This window comes from Giraffa tippelskirchi, chromosome 4, assembly GCF_054371585.1.
Source record: "Giraffa tippelskirchi isolate mGirTip1 chromosome 4, T2T-mGirTip1v1.2.pri, whole genome shotgun sequence".
NCBI classification, from domain to species: Eukaryota; Metazoa; Chordata; class Mammalia; order Artiodactyla; family Giraffidae; genus Giraffa; species Giraffa tippelskirchi.
The window spans coordinates 132,066,515-132,086,677 of NC_137278.1; the positions used below are offsets into that span (position 1 = coordinate 132,066,515).

The 20,163-nt window shown below is 49.3% G+C and overlaps 1 protein-coding gene across 2 annotated transcripts; it reads right to left on the reverse strand.

Moving 5' to 3' along the window:
• Window positions 1-8,193: 8,193 nt before the first annotated feature.
• On the reverse strand, window positions 8,194-11,791 carry PRPH (peripherin). Of its 2 annotated transcripts, none has more exons than XM_081596701.1 (9): window positions 11,241-11,791; window positions 10,805-10,865; window positions 10,536-10,631; window positions 9,984-10,151; window positions 9,747-9,872; window positions 9,439-9,659; window positions 9,275-9,324; window positions 8,909-8,988; window positions 8,194-8,654 (listed from the first exon to the last, which is right to left on the reverse strand). In XM_081596701.1, exons 1-9 carry the CDS (start codon window positions 11,780-11,782, stop codon window positions 8,589-8,591), a joined length of 1,410 nt encoding a protein of 469 aa, XP_081452827.1. In that variant the 5' UTR covers window positions 11,783-11,791; the 3' UTR covers window positions 8,194-8,588. The 2 variants fall into 2 exon arrangements, with proteins under 2 accessions (XP_081452827.1, XP_081452826.1); XM_081596700.1 differs by having other exon boundaries at window positions 8,194-8,657; window positions 11,241-11,782.
• Window positions 11,792-20,163: the final 8,372 nt, after the last annotated feature.

Sequence of the window (20,163 nt, forward strand, 5' to 3'; positions counted from 1 at the left end):
CCATGAATTTTAAATCACTATAACTAGGCTCAAACACATCTTTATTAATCAGAATAGGCACCATTACAATCAACACATTTTTGCCTACAAGAAATAAGTTTGTTTATTCCTGTAGCATAAAAATCCATGCTTTGGGATTCGATGAACTCTGGGAAAGCATTTTCTGCCTCCTGCTGGTTATGGAAGTGTTTTCTCAGCAAAAAGTTGTTGAGATGCTTGAAGAAGTGGTAGTCACTTGGCAAGAGGTCAGGTGAATAAGGTGGATAAGGCAAAACTTCGTAGCCCAATTCATTCAGCTTTTGAAGCATTGGTTGTATGATGTGCAATCAGGCGTTGTCATGGAGAAGAACTGGGCCCGTTCTGTTGACAGTGTCGGCTGCAGGTGTTGCAGTTTTTGGTGCATCTCATCGATTTGCTGGGCATACTTCTCAGATGTGATGGTTTTGCCGGAATTCAGAAAGCTATAGTGGATCAGAAAGGCAGCAGACCACCAAACAGTGACTATGACCTTTTTTTGGTGCAGGTTTGGCTTTGGGAAGTACTTTGGAGCTTCTTCTCAGTCCAACCACTGAGCTGGTCATTGCTGGTTTTCATATAAAATCCACTTTCGTTGAACGTCACAATCCAATTGAGAAATGGTTTGTTGTTGTTGCATAGATTAAGAGAAAACAACACTTCAAAACAATGATTTTTTTTGAATTGCAGTCAGGCACCCACTTATTGAGCTTTTTTACCTTTTCAATTTGTTTCAAATGCCGAACGATCAGCTTCAATGATCCTCTCTCAACTGATTGTTGTCAACTTCCTATGGCCGGCCACTGCGTTCCTCATCTTCAAGGCTTTCATGTCCTTTGCAGAACTTCTTGAACCACCACTGCATTGTACGTTTATTAGCAATTCCTGGACTAAATGCATTGTTGATGTTGCAAATTGTCTCTGCTGCTTTAAGATCCATTTTGAACTTGAATAAAAAAATTGCTCCAATTTGCTTTTTGTCCAACATCATTTCTATAGTCTAAAATAAATATAAAATAAACAACAAGTACTGTTACTGGAAAAAAACATAAAGCAAGAAATGTGCATTAAAATGCTGTACATAACTGCATTTATTTAAGAATGTATTCCAATATCAAACAGCAAAGTGCAACAATGCAAAACCGCAATTACTTTTGCACCAACCTTAATAGTAGCATGGCAAAAGGGACTTTGATGATGTGAGTTAAAGATTTTGAGATGGGGGAGTGATTCTAGATTGTCTGGGTACATCAATGTAATAAAAAGGATCTTTATAAGAGGAAGATCAGGGTCAGAGAAGATAATGCCAAGTGAGATGTGATTCCTAGCTTTGAAGATGGAAGAGGGCCACAGGACAGTCAATCTTTATAAGCTGGAAAAGGCTTCTCTAGAGCTTCTAGCAGGAACAGGGATCTGTCCCATTTTAGGCTTCTGACCTTCAGCACTGTAAGATACTAAATTTATTGTTTTCAGTCACTAAGTTTGTGGTAATTTGTTAGAGTAGTAATAAGAATTAACCCAGTGTGAAAAAGTGTGCAACACATGCTCAAGCTGTCCCCTTGAAACAGAAAACAAAAACAAATGTTTGACATTTACACTGTTGAAGGATCACTAGAACTGTGATCCCTGGTTTATAATTTATCACGGGTCCCTCCTGAGGCAAGCAGTTTCAGGAGGCCATATTCTGAACCATGTCACCTCATTCTCCTGCCTACGCTGTGGCCAAGTTCGCTCAGTTCTGCACAAATCATCTCATTTAATCTTCATGACGAGCCTAGGAAATGATTATTGTCTCCATTTTACAGATGAGGCTATGGAGGCAAACAGATATCTTTTCCAAGGTGAACTGGTAAGAAGACACAAGATTTAAATGCAGATTCTTAGCCACTATACAATCTGGTGAGTAAAAATTTTTCTGTTCACACTCTTTCATTAGCTTAAAAAATAGTTGTTTGGGGACTTCCCCAGTGATCCAGTGGTTAAGACTTCACCTTCCAGTGTGGTGGGTGCAGGCTCAATCCCTGGTCAGGAAGATAAGATTCCACATGTCTCTCAGCCAAAAAAACATAGAACAGAAACAATATTGTAACAAATTCAATAAAGACTTCTAAAATGGGTGTGTGTTCAGTTGCTCAGTCTGTCCAACTCTTTGCAACCTCATGAACTGTAGCCCATTAGGCTCCTCTATCAGATTTTCCAAACAAGAATACTGGAGTGGGTTGCCATTTCCTCCACCAGGGGGTCTTTCCCCACCTAGGGATCAAACCAACCTCCCCTGCATTGGCAGGCAGATTCTTTTACCACTAAGCCATCTGGGAAGCTCAAAGACTTTTTAAAATAAGTTCACATCAAAAAAATTTTTAACAAAATAAATAACTCTGCTTAAACTCTGAGATTCTATGACAAGTATAATTGTCAGAGGTTTAGGAGCAAATACAACTGACATTTGTTATGCATTGAACAACATTTGTTACCCGTGGGAATGGAAGTGCACAGGACGCAAGAAGCCCATCGGCCTTTGGATATCTCTCACTGTGTCTTGTAGAGGGCAAGGAGAGCATCAATGAACCTATCAAGGTGGGTAAAGTGAATATCTTCTGTGATAGGAAGTGAGGGCAGAACCAGACAGAGGAAGCTCCAAAAGTCAGTGCACCATTGCTATCAGGCCATGGAAGCTATAGGACAATTGAAGCCCGGAGTAAGAAGAGACTATGAGTCTGCAAGAGCCAGGGCAGAGTGTGGGGCCATGTGCTCCTTGTGACGACAGCAACAGAAGCAGTAGGACTGTGGGTCGGGGAGCCTTGTGCTCCTGCCACCAAGGTGGCTTCCTGTCACCTGTCACGCTCAGTGAGGCCCGATGGGGCTGCAGAGCGCATGTCACATACGTGTTGCTGCGGTCCTGTGAAGTGACTCCCACTCCACCCCAGGCAGCTGCAATTCTTGTCCCCCTTATTTCCATGTGTAACATCACAATGAGCTCCCTTTTACTTGAGATACTGGGTTAGTCTCTATTCTTCCCAAATCAGATAACTGAACCCCCTTTCCTACTCCCGCAGGTGGCCCCTGAGGAATTATTCCACCACCACCATGGGCACCTACCTGGGGTCCAGCACACCAGCCACAACCAGTTCCCTCTAGGAACTGCTAAGTAACTGTGGCCACATTCTCACTTTTGAGGTGACCTTCTTACAAGATGACATGAAAACCACCTCCCTTCTTCCAACAAGCAAAGTACAATAAAATCAATGCAGTATGATCTTTCTTAATTACAATCAAATCCCAGCCCTGTCTTCTTGAGGTTAACATCAGATCCCTTGATTAGAATTGGATTTTGAGTTTCCCTCAAATTCTTCAGTCACAGCCAAGTCTGAGGTTGTACCATTTCAATAGGTGGCTAGATCCATCTGCGACAAATTGATTCTTTCTAATTCTCCCAGCACTGAAACGCATTCAAATCTTGTCTTTTTCAATTTTTCACCCAAAATCCAAGATAAAAAATGTATTTTGCATGAAAACCTAGAACATACATATATAAATACATTGAAAATAAAACATTCACAATACCCTAAAGTTTTCTATTCTCTTTATTTTATTAAAATGTTTGACTTGACCCCAAAATATTTATTACAATATTTCATGACCTGCAGTTTGAAAATTATTGGTGTAGTTTCTGCTTTCTTCAAAGTTTCTCTTCTTAAACACAGATCTTTCTTGGCTCCAGCTGTTTATTTTCTTCTAACAGTCAAACATCTCAGGAGAGAATGGTCTGCTCTTCCCTTCCTTGGTTCTCATTCACTCTTCAGCTGACCATGTTTTGTCTCTGATCGTATCCTGGCTTGAAGCTGCCCTCAGGAGGTCTAACATCTTCCTTGACGATAAGCCGGAATTTCCTAGCTATTAGCTAACCTGTGTCCCCAGCATCCTCCTATGTGACTAGTCATTCCCTCCTGAAAATTCTCTCTTGCTGTGGCTTCCTAAGGCCTTCTCCAGTTTCTGCCAGTTAGTACTTAAGATTCACTTCCTCTGCTCCTCTATGCATCTCTCCAAGGCCCTTCTCTTTTCTCATGTAATACACCATTCTTTTCTTTAAGATTTTATGTTTAGCTGTGCTGGGTCTTTGCTGCTGAGCGCAGGCTTTCTCTAGTTGCAGCAAGTGAGGGCTCCTCTTTCTTGCAACGCACTGGTTTCTCAATGCAGTGTCTTCTCTTGTTGCTGAGCACAGGTTTTAGGACACGTGGGCTCAGTAGTTGTGGCGCTTGGACTTAGTTGCTCCACAGCGCATGAGATTTTCCTGGACCAGGGATCAAACCCAGGTCCCCTGCATAGGTAGGAGGATTCTTAACCACTGGACCACTGAGGAAGTCCCAATACACTGTTCTTGAGTGGTTTCATTTTTCTTCCATGTAGAACACCTGAGAGGCCCCAGGCCCTTCTCCTCAGCGCAAAACCTTCCTTCTATCCAATACAAACTCAGGCCACAGACTTTGATGTGAAAGTTTCCAAACTGGAATTGTTGCTAACTTGAAAATCTAAACATTTGAAACTCCAAAGTTTTTGTCTGCTTTTCTGCAGTGATATTTCTCCTCTGATGTTATAAATACCACTGAATGAAAAGGAGAGAAGGCAAGGGGTATAAGGACTGTGTGTGAAGGGTGACAGTGGTGGGAACCTTGCAATATTTGCAATAGATATTGTGATTAATCCCCAGCATCCATTCCATATTAAATGCATATTAGACGATTAGCCCAAGTCAGTGAGTGGCTTTCCCTGGTGACTGTTAACTGCTCTAGGAGCAGACATACCAACGATCCTTGCCAGACAGCCTGAAGGAAAGGACTTAAATCTCATACCTGGGAGGAAGGTTTTCTTTTTTCTTCACTGGATGTGAAAACAGAAGCATCACCCAGTGGCTGCTGGCACCCTGCTTTGGACCATGAAGAGAACCATCCCAAAGATGAAACTGCCCCCCAAGGAGGAAGGCTGAGCAGAACCATGGACAGAGCCTGGGCCCTTGACTTTATAGTAAGTCCCTTACATACATGCCAAGGAGTCCCATCCACAGAGTGCATCCCTAAGTCTGATTCGTTTGTAAGCCCAACAAAGTTAGCCTAGGCACCCAACTAAAACAATTGGCTGTATTGTACTGTAGTATCAGTTCAGTTCAGTTCAGTCACACAGTCATGTCCGACTCTTTGCAACCCCATGGACTACAGCATGCCAGGCCTCCCTGTCCATCACCAGCTCCTGGAATCTACCCAAACCCATGTCCATCGAGTCGGTGATGTCATCCAGCCATCTCATTCTCTGTCATCCCCTTCTCCTCCTGCCCCCAATCCTTCCCAGCATCAGGGTCTTTTCCAATGAGTCAACTCTTCGCATGAGGTGGCCAAAGTATTGGAGTTTCAGCTTTAGCATCGGTCCTTCCAATGAACACCCAGGACTGATCTCCTTTAGGATGGACTGTTTGGACCTTCTTGCAGTCCAAGGGACTCTCAAGAGTCTTCTCCAACACCATAGTTCAAAAGCATCAATTCTTCGGCACTCAGCTTTCTTCACCATCCAACTCTCATATCCATACATGACCACTGGAAAAACCATAGCCTTGACTAGACAGACCTTTGTTGGCAAAGGAATGTCTCTGCTTTTAAATATGCTATTTAGTTTGGTCATAACCTTTCTTCCAAGGAGTAAGCGTCTTTTAATTTCATAGCTGCAATCACCATCTGCAGTGATTTTGGAGCCCCAAAAAATAAAGTCTGACACTGTTTCCACTGTTTCCCCATCTATTTCCCATGAAGTGATGGGACCAGATGCCATGATCTTAGTTTTCTGAACGTTGAGCCTTAAGCCAACTTTTTCACTCTCCTCTTTCACTTTCATAGAGAGGCTCTTTAGTTCTGCGCTTTCTGCCATAAGGGTGGTGTCATATGCATATCTGAAGTTATTGATATTTCTCCTGGCAATCTTGATTCCAGCTTGTGTTTCTTCCAGCCCAGCCTTTCTCATGATGTACTCTGCATATAAGTTAAATAAGCAGGGTGACAATATACGGCCTTGACGTACTCCTTTTCCTATTTGGAACCAGTCTGTTGTTCCATGTCCAGTTCTAACTGTTGCTTCCTGACCTGCATATAGGTTTCTCAAGAGACAGGTCAGATGGTCTGGTATTCCCATCTCTTTAAGAATTTTCCACAGTTTATTGTGATCATTTTTCACACAAATAATACATGAAAGACACAACAAGTAAAGGAAACATTAAATCTTACAGTACAGTATCTTGAAAAGTACAGAGTATAGTACAACAGCTGGCACATTCACATCTTTGAAAGTTCATACGTAGGGGATTTAACTGTATGAGCTACTGAACCAACCTCAGAGCCCACCTACCTCTGGCTTCTGGTTACATGAGATACATGTTTAATTTCTTTTTCTTAAAAAATGAGGTTATTGTCACTTGTAGCCGAGAGCATCCTGATAGATTCAGTATCTCAAAATATTCCATCACAATTGAACTCCAAACCTGTGGACTCAACTGCCTGCCAGCCCTTTCCCTTGGCTGTTTCATAGCATCTCACCCTCAATAAGTCAAAACTAATTTTGCTGTCTAGGGCCCCCTCATTCCCTTACACCAATCTTCCCTGTTTCTATGAAAGGTCCCACCATCTGTCTGGTTGTTCCCTTTAAAACCTTGGATCACCTTTGCCATTTCCCTTTCTCTCACACTGAAAATCACCCCTTAGGGTGATAGTTCTCAAATCTATCCACCTCTTTGCCCACAATCATCTCTTGCATATTTCACTGCAACAGCTTCTGAGCTGGTCTTCCATCTCCTTCTAACTTTCTGCACCCCACAGCCAGAGTGATCTTTCTAAAATACAAGTCTAAATACTTTACCATTAAATCCTTTTCTTCCCTTTTTCCTTAGAATAAATTCTGAGTGCCTTAATATGTCATATAAGGCCCTCAGTGACTTGGCCCTCATCGTCTTTCCAACCTCGACACCATTCCTTCCTTTCCAGCCTTCATTTCAGCAACATAGAACTACTTTTCCTTTCCAAACTCTCTCTCTCTCATCTTCTGGCTAACATATGTACCTAGAAAGTCCCCCTCCTCTTCCTGCTTCACCTGAATAACTCCTACTTGTTCTCCTGTGCTCATTGTGATGGTGCCTCCTTTGGGAAGCCATCTCTACCCCAAGACTGGATTATGTGCTCTTCTTCATATTCCCTCAACACCATCTCCTTATCCCAGTCACATCACTCATCACAGGGTTGAATTGTAATGCTTATTTGTCTATGTCCCACACCCAGACTGTGAGTTCCTTGGAAGCAGGGACTCTGGCTTACTCTCTGCACCTCGCACTATAATTGAGTGAGGAAAATCATTCTAAATTCAGAAGTGGATTTTGACCTCAAGACAAGGGTAGGATGGAATGGAGTGGAGGACAGAATGGAAATAGATACTTCCAAGCATGAGGAGGAGTGATGGCAGCAGAATCTGCCCTGCTTGCTAAGTGCGTTGAACAGGCTCATGTGGGTGGCAGGGCCACGCCAGGGGAAAGGACTACTGAGGCAGAAAATGTAACCCAGGCAAGAGATGAGAGTGGCCTGGACCAGTGGGGTGGCAGTGGGGACAGGGAGAACCAGACAAACTTGAAACAGCTATGAAGTAGAATTAACAGAATTGGAGTATGTAAAGAAAAGAAAGGGTATAAGATGAGGTGAGCTGTAATTTGGGTAATGGAGGTCTTAGTGGTATCTTCATCTATGGTGGAGAATCCATAAGGAAGAACAGGACCGCAGACAGTGGAGAGCAAGATGAGGGGCTCTGCTTTGGTCATTCAGGGTTGCAGATGGGGAATGGAAGTTGAGAAGGAATGGACAGAGAGGTAGGAGGAAAATCAGGAGGGCAGACAGGAGTCATAGATGCGAGATAGTGAGAGTCAGAGAAGAAATGACTTGAGGCAAGGCGAAAATAGTGCTGAGCCTCCTTTGCATGGATGATCCCATAACACAAACACAAGTGCACTGGGGAGTTTTCTCTCTTTCTTTACAATTCCATGATTTTTTAAAAAAAACAAAATATAACTAACTTACAGTATCATATTACATTCAGGTATATAACAGTGATTCCAAATATTTGTACATTACAAAATAATCACCACTGAAGAGGGTTCCCTTGATAACAGTTTTATTTGATTTAAAAGTGAAACTCAGACCCTGACCCACCCACTAACCTTGGGGTTGCGGCAGGAATAGACTCGTCCTGGGGTTGGTCAGCTTCTTACCAGAATGAGAAATGGGGGAACATACAGACTTTTACCAGGACAAGAAATGGGGAACATAGAGACTCTTAGCAGGACTAGAAGTGGGGAACATATGGATCATGCCTATGTGGGCATGGAGAGGCAGGGAGAGGAGCAGCTACAGTGCTGGGTAGGGCTTGGCCACTGGCCAGGGAAGGGGTGACTGGCGCCATCCCCTGGACACATGCAGAGGGGAGGAGACTAATTCCGGACTGGTGTTAAGATTTGGCCTTAGAGGCCTAGGGCAGGGCAGGGAGCTTTCATCAGTTCAGTAGCTCTGAGGAGAAGACTTGTCCAGCTCACTGTGCTGCTCCTTCTGAGACTCTGTCACCACCTGCTGGGGGGTGAGGCATGTGAGGGGCACAACCCACTCAGCACCACCCTCCCTCTAGCTCCTTTGTGGCAAGGTGTACCCCCTCCCTCTCAACCAGTTGAGGCTCCCATCTGAACATCCACCTCCATCTCCCTGTCTCACTCTCACCCCAAGAATCACTCACCCACAAACACCTGAAGATTACTTACACCAGGCTGGGGCTCAGAAATACTATGGGAAATGATGGGGTCCTGGGCTCAAGTGGACCATCTCACCTCCCCATCCCGGGTCTCAATGGTCCTGATCAGAACCATCTTCCGGCTGTGGGTTTCCTGGGTAGGCTCCACCTCAGGTACTGGAAAAGGCAGGATGAGAGGTTGAAGGGAGGAGTCTTGGGATATCCAAGCCCCTATATCTCTTTGGGGTCGCAAAGAGTCGGACACGACTGAGCGACTAAACTGAACTGAATTATCTCTTTGGGAGGAGAGGGGTGGGGAGGGTCAGGGCCCGAGGATCAGGGGCGAGGACAGACTAGGACTCAGGCAAGAATCAATCCCTGAGCAGAGCCATAGCAAGGGTCCAGTCAGGGTAGAAATGGACAAGGGGACAGACAGGTTGGAAGTCAGACGCAGAAGACTCACCAGTCGTCTTTATACTCAAGGATGCAAAGGAATGGACTGGCACGGAAATCCTGGGGACGAAACCTGTAGTCAGCTCCTCGGCGTGGGGTTGGGGGAGACCCTGGCCTTCCACCCGCCTCTCCCCCACCCCTACGCAACCCGACCACGCCCCACCCGCCCCTCACCGGCTCTCCTCGCCCTCCAGCAGCTTCCTGTAGGTGGCGATCTCGATGTCCAGGGCCATCTTGACGTTGAGAAGCTCCTGGTACTCTCGCAGGTGTCGCGCCATCTCCTCCTTGAGCTGCCGCAGCTCCTCCTCAAGCCGCGCGGCGCCCGCCTGGTACCCGCCGGCCTCCAGGGCAAACTGCTCCTCCAGCTCCCGCAGCTGTCTGAGCAGCGCCTCGTTCTGGGGAGGCGGGTGAAGAGGGGGTCAGTAGGGAGCACAGCCTTCGTCCTCTACCCCCGGGGTCCGAGCGCGCAGCCTGGTCCTCACCGTGCCGCGAAGCCCGTCCACCTCGCACGTCAGGCTCTGGATCTGGCGTCGGGACTCATTCATCTCCTGCTTAGCCTGACGCAGGGCCTCATGGTTCCGGTTGGCGGCGTCCGACAGGTCCGCGTACTGCGGCGAGGGTGGCAACCCGGGCGTGAGGGGGCCAGATGGGCCCTTCCCCTACCAGCGCCCCACCCTTCCAGGCCCTCCCCAACTCCCCACCCCCCAGTGCCCCCGCACCTTGGACTTGTACCACTCTTCTGCCTCCTGCAGGTTCTTCGCCGCGATGCTCTCGTACTGGGCTCGGATGTCCCTCAGCGCCGCTGTCAGCTCGGGCTTCACGGTCGCCTCCACCTCGACGTGCTGCACTTGCTGGCTCTCCACGCTCAGCTGCAGGTCTCTCAGCTCCTGTCGCCCAGGGTAAGATGCCGAGTTCACCGCGCAGAACCCACGCGGGCCGCGCAGTTGGCGCCCAAAAAAGAGATGAAACATTTGAATGAACAGAAGGGGGCGCCAGGGAGCGCAGCGCGCTCAGGCCTGCACTGCCCGCGCCCCGCGGGTACTGTCATCGGCCAGGTTACAGGGGTGCACCTCCGCTTCTAGCCACCAGGTGGCGCAGGGGTGTGAGTCTAACCACCTGTAGAGGGGGTGGAGGGAGGGCCCGCGTCTACTCAGTGAATCTCATTTCTTTTCCAACGCTCCACCCGCCACTCTTTTCATGAGCTTGTCCCCCAGCTCCAAAGAGACCACCCTCAACCTCTGAAGTCGCACCTAACACCTGGGTCCACCCACCTCCTCGTGCAGCTTCTTGAGGAACTCAATCTCATCCATCAGAGATTCAATCTTGCGCTCTAGCTCCAGGCGGGACAGGGTGGCATCGTCCACGTCCTAGAGGGGGTGACAGTGGGGGTTCGAGAACAGGGAGGGGTTGCTTAGGTCGAGGAAGAGCCTGGCCCTCCCTGTCTGTCTCTGGGGGCTTCTGGTCGCCTCCCTTTGCCTACATATGCCACCCTGGATATGCAGGCGGTGGGTGGGGGTGGCGATGGGGAGACCAAGCTCACCTTACGGAAAAGCACGAGGTTGTGCTCCGCATCCTCCCTCTTGCGAGTCTCTTCCTCCAACCTGGTGGGAAGAGTGTGCAGAAACTGAGCTCCGGGGTCACCGCCCAGCTTGCAGACCGCGACCACCAGGATCTGGATCAGAGCTGCTACTGCAGCCTCTGGGGAGGGGTCTTCGGGCTGCCTGATGGACTTGCCCCATTTCCTCTGTAAGCGGCTGGAAGCTGGGGTGGGGCCCTTTTGTACACGGAGGAGACATAGTAATTCCCCCTCCCTCACCTCCCCTGAGACTCAGCAAAGTGGTGGTGGTGGTGGGGTGCCCGCCAGCGAGGGTGCTGCCTGCACATGCCCAGGTGGACAAGGCGTGGGGGGTGGGCGGCTCTTCCCTCCCGGCGGCAGCCTCGACGGTCGCCGCCCCTCCCTGGCCCTGCCCTCTGACCTCTGCTTGAGCGCTGCCAGGTCCTCCGCCAGCCCGTCGCGCTCCACCTGCACCCGGTCGCGCTCCCGGCCCAGCAGCTCCAGCTCCCTCCGCAGCTCACGCAGCTCCTGCTGGCACAGCTGGTCGGCGCGCGCCGGCTCCTGGCCCCGGGCCTGGCTCAGCTCCCCGCGCAGGGCCGCGTTCTGCTGCTCCAGGAAGCGTACCTTCTCGATGAAATTGGCGAAGCGGTCGTTGAGCTCCTGCAGCTCCTGCTTCTCGTTGCTGCGCGTGGCTAGGAACTCCTGGTTGAGCGCCTCGGCCATGGAAAAGTCGAGGCGCTCCGAGGGCAGGCGCAGGAGGGCGCCCGTGCCCGCCCGGGGACCGCGGAAGCTGCCCAGGCGCACGGAGGAGCCGGGGGACGCCGAGCCCAGCAGGCGGCTGCTCGAGAAGCGGGAGCTGGACGAATAGGAGAAGGCCCCCGGGGACAGTGAGGGCGGTGGCCCGAAGGTGCGGCGGTAGGAGGTGGAACTGACGCTGGACCGGAGGCCCGACGGGTGGCTCATGGCGGCCGAGGATGGGCAGTCACCGCCGGCAGAGCTGGTCCGGGCGCGGGGAAGGAGCCGCAGACCGCTGCGAGGCGGATTTATAGGCCTGCGGGTTCAGGGGGGGGGCCTGGGCTGCTCCTCCCACTGGCCTGACGGTGGGGCTATGTGGGGAGGGGGACGCCCCACCCCTGCGGAGCAGCGGGAGTGCCTCTCCCTCCCTCCGTGGTGCTGGCGCCTGACCCACTTGATTCCCCCTGTTGCTGGCCGGGAAGGAAGCAGGGATGGCGACCACAGGCCACAGACAGGCAGGGGGTTGAGGGCCAGTGACTTCTAGCAAGCATCCAGAGCTGGAGTCTAGGATGGGAGGGCCTCACTTGAACTGGGGGTCCCTGGCTGACAGAGCTGGTCACAGTAGGGGGATAGGAGGACAGGAGGTTTAAGGGCAGGCTTCACATGAGTAGGGAGGAGGTGGCCCAGGTGATGGAGAATCGGCCTGGCTTAGGCCTCAGAGGCTGTGACTCCACATGTCCCCTGAAGGCTTCACTTTCAACTGCTGTCAGCTCACCCTTCTGTCACCACACCCAGGGAGATCTGGGGGACAGGAGCGCAGAGGCAGCCGGGGTGGGTGAGGGAGGGCTGGTCTCTCCATAATCCCCAGGGCTCTGGGCAGGGTTGCTGCCTGGCGCCAGCTCTGCTGCTAATGGACTGGCTTCTTCCCCTCCCCCTCCCCTGGACACTTGGCCAGGGGGTTGCCTGCTGATGTCTCACCCTTAAAGACACAGATCCCAAATCCACCCCAGGCCCCAACAAGGTGGGCACATCAGGGGAGGCAGAGAGTCCCAGTTCTGGGTCCAACTCCAGACGTCTGTGCCCTGCCAGAGGCCGAGCTCAGTGAGCCAGTGTGTGCTGTCTGTCTTTACTGGCTTCTCCCTCCCCCCTACCAACCGCTGCTCAGTCATGGCCTTACAGTAACCAGGGCCATTCCTGAGGTAGGAAGGGGAGGGGGCTGAGGGGCGGCAGCTGCTGCCAAGCCTGAGAGATGGACCATTTCCAGTATTGAGGAGCCCCAGGTACCCAGCAATGGGCGGGGCTGGATGGGTAGAGAAGAGGAAAGAGGAGGTGCCCATCCCCACCGGTTCAGGGATGAGGAGAAAAAGGCCCAGAACAGAGCTGCACGCCTGTGCACACAAACAGATGCAGAAGCATAATAGCACCGTATACTTATGTGCACACGTTAGACACACACAGCCACGCATCCCTTCATACCCTTCCCCACTGCACAGCTAGTGGGGAGGCTGATGTCTGGCCTTTCCATGTCAATGGCTTCCAGAACGCAGGCACGGGCTGCTCAGGAGCAGACAGAGGCAGCGTGGGTGGTCTGCAGGAGCCGGGTGCTGAGGCCTTTGGGCTTGCCAGGAGCTATGGGGCTGCTGCTGCCGGGGACTCCAGGGCTCTCCAGTAAGGACAGGTCTGCGTAAGACTGGCCTGGAGGTCTAGAGCTGGGCGTCTGGGGAATCAGGTCTGGGACTCCGGGCTGGATCTTGGACAAGGAGGGCGGCTTCCTGGCTGGCCATCTCCTCTGCACTGCAGGGCAGAGGAGCCTCCCCCCTTTGTATGGCCTCCGAGATGGGCCAACGCCCTCCCGCTCCTATCCCTGCTGCCTCTGGCTCCTCTCCAGGCCCCTCCTTCCTTCCGGGCTATTAGTCTCTCCCTGCACAGCTGCCAGGTCCTTCTCCTTGATGTGTCTGGTTTGGTTGCCAGGGGAATGGGAAGAGGGAGGAAGGGAGAGAGGAGACGGGATGGATGAACCAGGGCTGGTCTTGAAAGTGGGGAGGGGTAGGATCCTGCCTGGGCTAGGGCTGGGGGGCCTGATAAGAATGAGGAGGGGACCGGGAAGCCGTGGTACTTTCTGTTGCAGCCCTGAGCTCTGACCCCCAGCTGCCATTGGAGCCCTATCCACTCCATCCTAGGCCCCGCCCCGCCCCTGTCTGCTGTCCTCAGAGCGGACTGGGAGTCTGAGCTGGTGCTTCTTGCAGAGGGGTAGGTCCTGGGGAGGACCAGCTCAGGCTTTACCTCTTTAGGGAACTGCTGGCAGACTCAGGGGCTGGCCTGAGGAGTTACCGGTGGGGTTCCCCTCCCCTCCCCTGCTTCAGCTCCCAGCTCACCACCCAGAAGCCTCAGAGTAGAGGGAAGCAGAGCCACCTCGGCAGGGCCTGGGAGCTGTTAGGCCAGGGTCTGACCTGGGTTTGGGAACCAGGCCTGCTGGCAACTCGGAGAAGACTACTCCCCCACACTCAGAAAGAGTGGCGCCTAGGAGGTCTGGGGGCCGAAGAAAGGTAGAAAAGTGTCACGGCTAAGAACCAGGGCTCTAGTCCAGAGCCACCGCACTTCCCATCTGATTCCAACACTCTGCTGTACAAATATAGGCTCATTATTGTAATATGTCCTCTCATGAGCTCCAGCCAAAGGGGGATAACTGTGGCTTCCACCTCAGTGTTGTTGGGAGGGTTACATAAATACATATAAAATACTTAGAATGCATATAATAAAGGCTGAAATTTTAAGCTAATTTTACTACTACTAGTACTACTATTACAAATCTCTAGAGGGATATTGTCAGCCCCCAAATACAGTGAGGAAGATTCTGGACTTCCTTTGGATTGTCCCCACTAAGAGCAGTGGGGTGGGGACAAGGGTGGCAGGAGCCCAGTACTTCCTGGCTGATGGAAGGAGGAAAGGGTAACCTCAGTGCCCTGGGCAAATACGCACTGATTACAACACGGACACTGGACAGACTGGCTGCATGGGTTTGATCATGGCTCCTCAACCTAATTAGCTGTATGCTTTGAGTTTGCTTGAGTGATTTAACCTCTGTCCACCCCATTTTCTTTATCCATCAGTGAAGATGATAATAATGGTACCTCAACCCCCTAGAGCTGGAAAAGTAAATGGATTCCAGTATGTGAAGCACTTAGTGCTTGGCACGTAATACATGCTGTATAAGAATTAGCCAGTGTTAATACCCCTCCTCCTTCTGCTGTCCTTGGCGGCTCTGGTGAAGACTCAGAACAGACAGCTGGATGTATTCAGAGGTTTGCAAGGCAGGTATGCAATGAAGTTTAGGTTACTGGCAAGAGAGCTTCTAAATGACAGGCCATGGACTCAAAGCTGGATGAGGAAGGGTGTGTAGGCAAGAGAAGGTGGGGTATTGGGAGAGTAAAGAGGTCCACAGCTGGACTTTCAGGCGAGACCAAAGAACAGTCACAGTATAAAGGGGTTGAAAGAGGCACTGAGAGGGTAGGATGCTGTTTTCAGAGAGCAGGATGCGTGAATTCGAGATTCTGGAGCTGGGACATTTATGGATAAGATTCCCAGGGTGTTTCAAAGGGAGTGGGCAGCTAAGGCTAAGGTGGAATGAAGGGAAAGGTCATGGAAGAAGAGATCAGGTCACCAGACCAGGCACTTACTAGCTGTGTGACCCTGGGCAAGTTACATGTCCTCTCTGAGCTTCCATTTTTTTCATCTGTAAAACAGGAATGATGATACCTTTCTTGCAGAGGTGTCATGAGATCTAATTGAGGTATTGTAGGTATTGTACATGAAGCAATTAGCATGTTGTGAGGCTCATAGTAGCTGCTCAACATTGTTGAATGCCTTTCCCCCTCCTACGTGACAGAGAGCAAACAGGCACACAGGAGCAATGACACAACCCTCATTAGTTGTATCTGAGTGTCCACTGGGGTCTCCCTGCCCCTCAAGGTCTACGATTGGCTCAACCTCCTTTCCGCATCCTAGGAAATTTCAGTGTTCTCCCCCAGATCTCCTTGCCTTCCTGCTTTCTTCATCTTTACAGCCCTAGATGCAAAGCCCTGCTGTCCCTGAATTGGCTGACTGTACAGCTGACTCTCCACAGTGTCCCACATGTGGAGCTTGGCACCATCCCTTGGTTCCTATGATCCCCACCCCATCACTTAGGTAGGAACTGAGGCTCAAAGGGACAGAATTGCCTGTCTGAGGTTGTACAGAATTGAGGCTCAGAGGGACAGAATTGCCTCTCTGAGGTGGTACAGAACTGAGGCTCAGAGGGACATAATTGCTGGGCTGAGGTTGTACAGTGAGCCGATTATGGCTCCCTCTCCAGGAAGACACATCCTGGTTGTTCAGGGCCTGCTGGAGTTCTGTGTTCTGGGCATGCGAGAGCAAGACGAGCCCCGGCCAAAAGGAGTCCAGCTCCATTCCAAGTGGGCTCTCCCAGGCTGGTCCAACTTCAGGATCCCCATTGACAGAGTGGCTCCACCAAAGTGGAATCCTTTCCCCATGATCTCCATTTTGGAGCTCCACTCCTCCCAGTTAGGGAGCATCCTGGGTATCTTTCCCATCTCATCACTTCTCTCGCTGTTGTGGTTCAGTTGCTAAGTCGTGTCTGACTCTTTGCGACCCCATGGACTGCAGCATGCCAGGCTTCCCTGTCCTTCACTATCTCCCAGAATTAGCTCAAACTCATGTTCACTGAGTCAGTGATGCCATCCAACCATCTCATCCTCTGCCATCCCTTCTTCTCCTGCCCTCAATCTTTCCCAGTGTCAGAGTAATTTCCAACGAGTCGGCTCTTCGTATCAGGTGGCCAAAGTACTGGAGCTTCAGCTTCAGCATCGGTCCTTCCAGTGAATACTCACGGTTGATTTCTTTGGGGATTGACTGGTTTGCTCTCCTTGCTGTCCAAGGGACTCTCAAGTCTTCTGAAGCCCACAATTCATTTTCTATGCGCCAAGCACTATGCTAAGCAGTCTACGCATTATCACTTTTAATCCTCACAATAATGCTATGACATTATTGTACTGATACTATTCCCATTTTTGAGTTGAGGAAATTGAAGCATGGAGAGGTTAAGCCTCTTGCCCAAGGTCACAGAGCTACTAATAGTAAACTAGTAATCTGGAATGGGTGAATTTGACTCAGATGACCATTATATCTACTACTGTGGGCAGGAATCCCTTAGAAGAAATGGAGTAGCCGTCATGGTCAACAAGAGTCTGAAATGCAGTACTTGGATGCAATCTCAAAAACAACAGAATGATCTCTGTTTGTTTCCAAGGCAAACCATTCAATATCACGGTAATCCAAGTCTATGTCCCGACCAGTAACGCTGAAGAAGCTGAACATGAATGGTTCTATGAAGACCTACAAGACCTTTTAGAACTAACACCCAAAAAAGATGTCCTTTTCATTATAGGGGGCTGGAATGCAAAAGTAGGAAGTCAAGAAACACCTGGCGTAACAGGCAAATTTGGCCTTGGAGTACAGAATGAAGCAGGACAAAGGCTAATAGAGTTTTGCCAAGAGAATGCACTGGTAATAGCAAACACCCTCTTCCAACAACACAAGAGAAGACTCTACACGTGGACATCACCAGATGGTCAACACTGAAATCAGATTGATTATATTCTTTGCAGGCAAAGATGGAGAAGCTCTATACAGTCAGCAAAAACAAGACCAGGAGCCAGCCGACTGTGGCTCAGATCATGAACTGCTTATTGCCAAATTCAGACTTAAATTGAAGAAAGTAGGGAAAACCACTAGACCATTCAGGTATGACCTAAATCAAATCCCTTATGATTATACAGTGGAAGTGACAAATAGATTTAAGGGGCTAGATCTGATAGACAGAGTGCCTGATGAACTATGGGTTCGTAACATTGTACAGGAGACAGGGATCAAGACCATCCCCATGGAAAAGAAATGCAAAAAAGCAAAATGGCTGTCTGAGGAGGACTTACAAAAGAAGAGAAGCGAAAAGCAAAGGAGAAAAGGAAAGATATTCCCATCTGAATGCAGAGTTCCAAAGAATAGCAAGGAGAGATAAGAAAGCCTTCCTCAGTGATCAATGCAAAGAAATAGAGGAAAACAAGAGATTGGGAAAGACTAGAGATCTCTTCAAGAAAATTAGAGATATCAAGGGAACATTTCATGCAAAGATGGGCTCGATAAAGGACAGAAATGGTAGGGACCTAACAGAAGCAGAAGATATTAAGAAGAGGTGGCAAAAATACACAGAAGAACTGTACAAAAAAGATATTCATGACCCAGATAATCATGATGGTGTGATTACTCACCTAGAGCCAGACATCCTGGAATGTGAAGTCAAGTGGGCCTTAGGAAGCATCACTACGAACAAAGCTAGTGCAGGTGATGGAATTCCAGTTGAGCTATTTCAAATCCTAAAAGATGATGCTGTGAAAGTGCTGCACTCAATATGCCAGCAAATCCGGAAAACTCAGCAGTGGCCACAGGACTGGAAAAGGTCAGTTTTCATTCCAATCCCAAAGAAAGGCAATGCCAAAGAATGCTCAAACTACCGCACAACTGCACTCATCTCACACGCTAGTAAAGTAATTCTCAAAATTCTCCAAGCCAGGCTTCAGCAATACGTGAACCGTGAACTTCCAGATGTTCAAGTTGGTTTTAGAAAAGGCAGAGGAACCAGAGATCAAACTGCCAACATCAGCTGGATCATCGAAAAAGCAAGAGAGTTCCAGAAAAACATCTATTCCTGCTTTATTGACTATGCTAAAGCCTTTGGCTGTGTGGATCACAATAAACTATGGAAAATTCTGAAAGAGATGGGAATACTAGACCATCTGACCTGTCTCTTGAGAAACCTGTATGCAGGTCAGGAAGCAACAGTTAGACCTGGACAGGGAACAACAGACTGGTTCCAAATAGGAAAAGGAGTATGTCAAGGCTGTATATTGTCACCCTGCTTATTTAACTTATATGCAGAGTACATCATGAGAAATGCTGGGCTGGAAGAAACACAAGCTGGAATCAAGATAGCTGGGAGAAATATCAATAACCGCAGATATGCAGATGACACCACCCTTATGGCAGAAAGCAAAGAAGAACTAAAGAGCCTCTCTATGAAAGTGACAGAGGAGAGTGAAAAAGTTGGCTTAAAGCTCAACATTCAGAAAACTAAGATCATGGCATCTGGTCCCATCACTTCATGGGAAATAGATGGGGAAACAGTGGAAACAGTGTCAGACTTTATTTTTTGGGGCTCCAAAATCACTGCAGATGGTGATTGCAGCCATGAAATTAAAAGACGCTTACTCCTTGGAAGGAAGGTTATGACCAACCTAGATAGCATATTTAAAAGCAGAGACGTTACTTTGTCCACAAAGGTCCATCTAGTCAAGGCTATGGTTTTTCCAGTGGTCATGTATGGATGTGAGAGTTGGATGGTGAAGAAAGTTGAGTGCCGAAGAGTTGATGCTTTTGAATTGTGGTGTTGGAGAAGACTTTTGAGACTGCAAGGAGATCCAAAACCAGTCCATCCTAAAGGAGATCAGTCCTGGGTGTTCATTGGAAGGATTGATGTTGAAGCTGAAACTCCAATACTTTGGCCACCTCATGCGAAGAGTTGACTCATTGGAAAAGACCCTAATGCTAGGAAGGATTCGGGGCAGGAGGAGAAGGGGACGACAGAGGATGAGATGGCTGGATGGCATCACCGACTCGATGGACATGGGTTTTGGTAAACTCTGAGAGTTGGTGATGGACAGGGAGGCCTGGCGTGCTGCAATTCATGGGGTCGCAAAGAGTCGCATGGGACACGACTGAGCGACTGAACTGAACTGAATCTGTTTATATGTCTGACTTTCCTGCTCCCTGACAATACAATATTTGAGGGCAGCAATCAAATTTCATTCACTTTCGTGTCCCTAGTGTCTAGTACAGGATATAAGTCAAACAACTGTTGGTTCAACTGAAGGGAACCCAGAGGCGCCTGAAAAAAATATTTCACACGGTTGTGGAGTCTGGAAAATAGAGAGGTGTGTTGCTGCCACCTTCTGGCCAGATGCTAGAATGACATGTCTGCAGTCTGAACCATCCAGGCTTATTGAGTTTAACACTAAAAGCTCAGGAACATTGAAATTTGGAGGATGCTCCAAAACTATTTATCACCTCCTTTTTAAAGATGAGAGTTATCCAAGAGTGTGTAAATTAAAATATCATCACTGGTATTAGGGGTCCCGAGCCCTGATTTCATTCTTCCCCTGGGCTCTAGGAACCTCTTCTGCACCCCCAGAAGCCAAAAGCCAGGGAAGGAGGCTAAGTTGGTCCTCAACTCCCCACTTGCCACCATCCTCCACTCTGTTCATTATCTCCAGGCCTGCCCGCATGGTAAAATTGCTTCTCCATCCATCTGCCTGAACCTTCCAACCAGCTACCTGTCAACTGGAGAACAAGAGAGCAGCTTATGGCCACAGGATGCTAAGGGCTTCCAAGGTGACACAGTGGTAAAGGATCCACCTGCCAATGCAGGAGATGCAGGAGACTCAGGTTCAACCCCTGGGTCAGGCAGATCTCCTGGAGTAGGAAATGGCAACCCACTCTGG

What these genes read in the sequence shown, in the direction of transcription:
- PRPH (XM_081596700.1), bottom strand. Translation starts at nt 11,782, where the DNA reads ATGAGCCACCCGTCGGGCCTCCGGTCCAGCGTCAGTTCCACCTCCTAC. An exon ending in TCAAGAAGCTGCACGAGGAG is followed by an intron (nt 10,152 to 10,535) that starts GTGGGTGGACCC and finishes CCTGGGCGACAG; the next exon opens with GAGCTGAGAGACCTGCAGCT. An exon ending in CTTGAGTATAAAGACGACTG is followed by an intron (nt 8,989 to 9,274) that starts GTGAGTCTTCTG and finishes TGCCTTTTCCAG; the next exon opens with TACCTGAGGTGGAGCCTACC.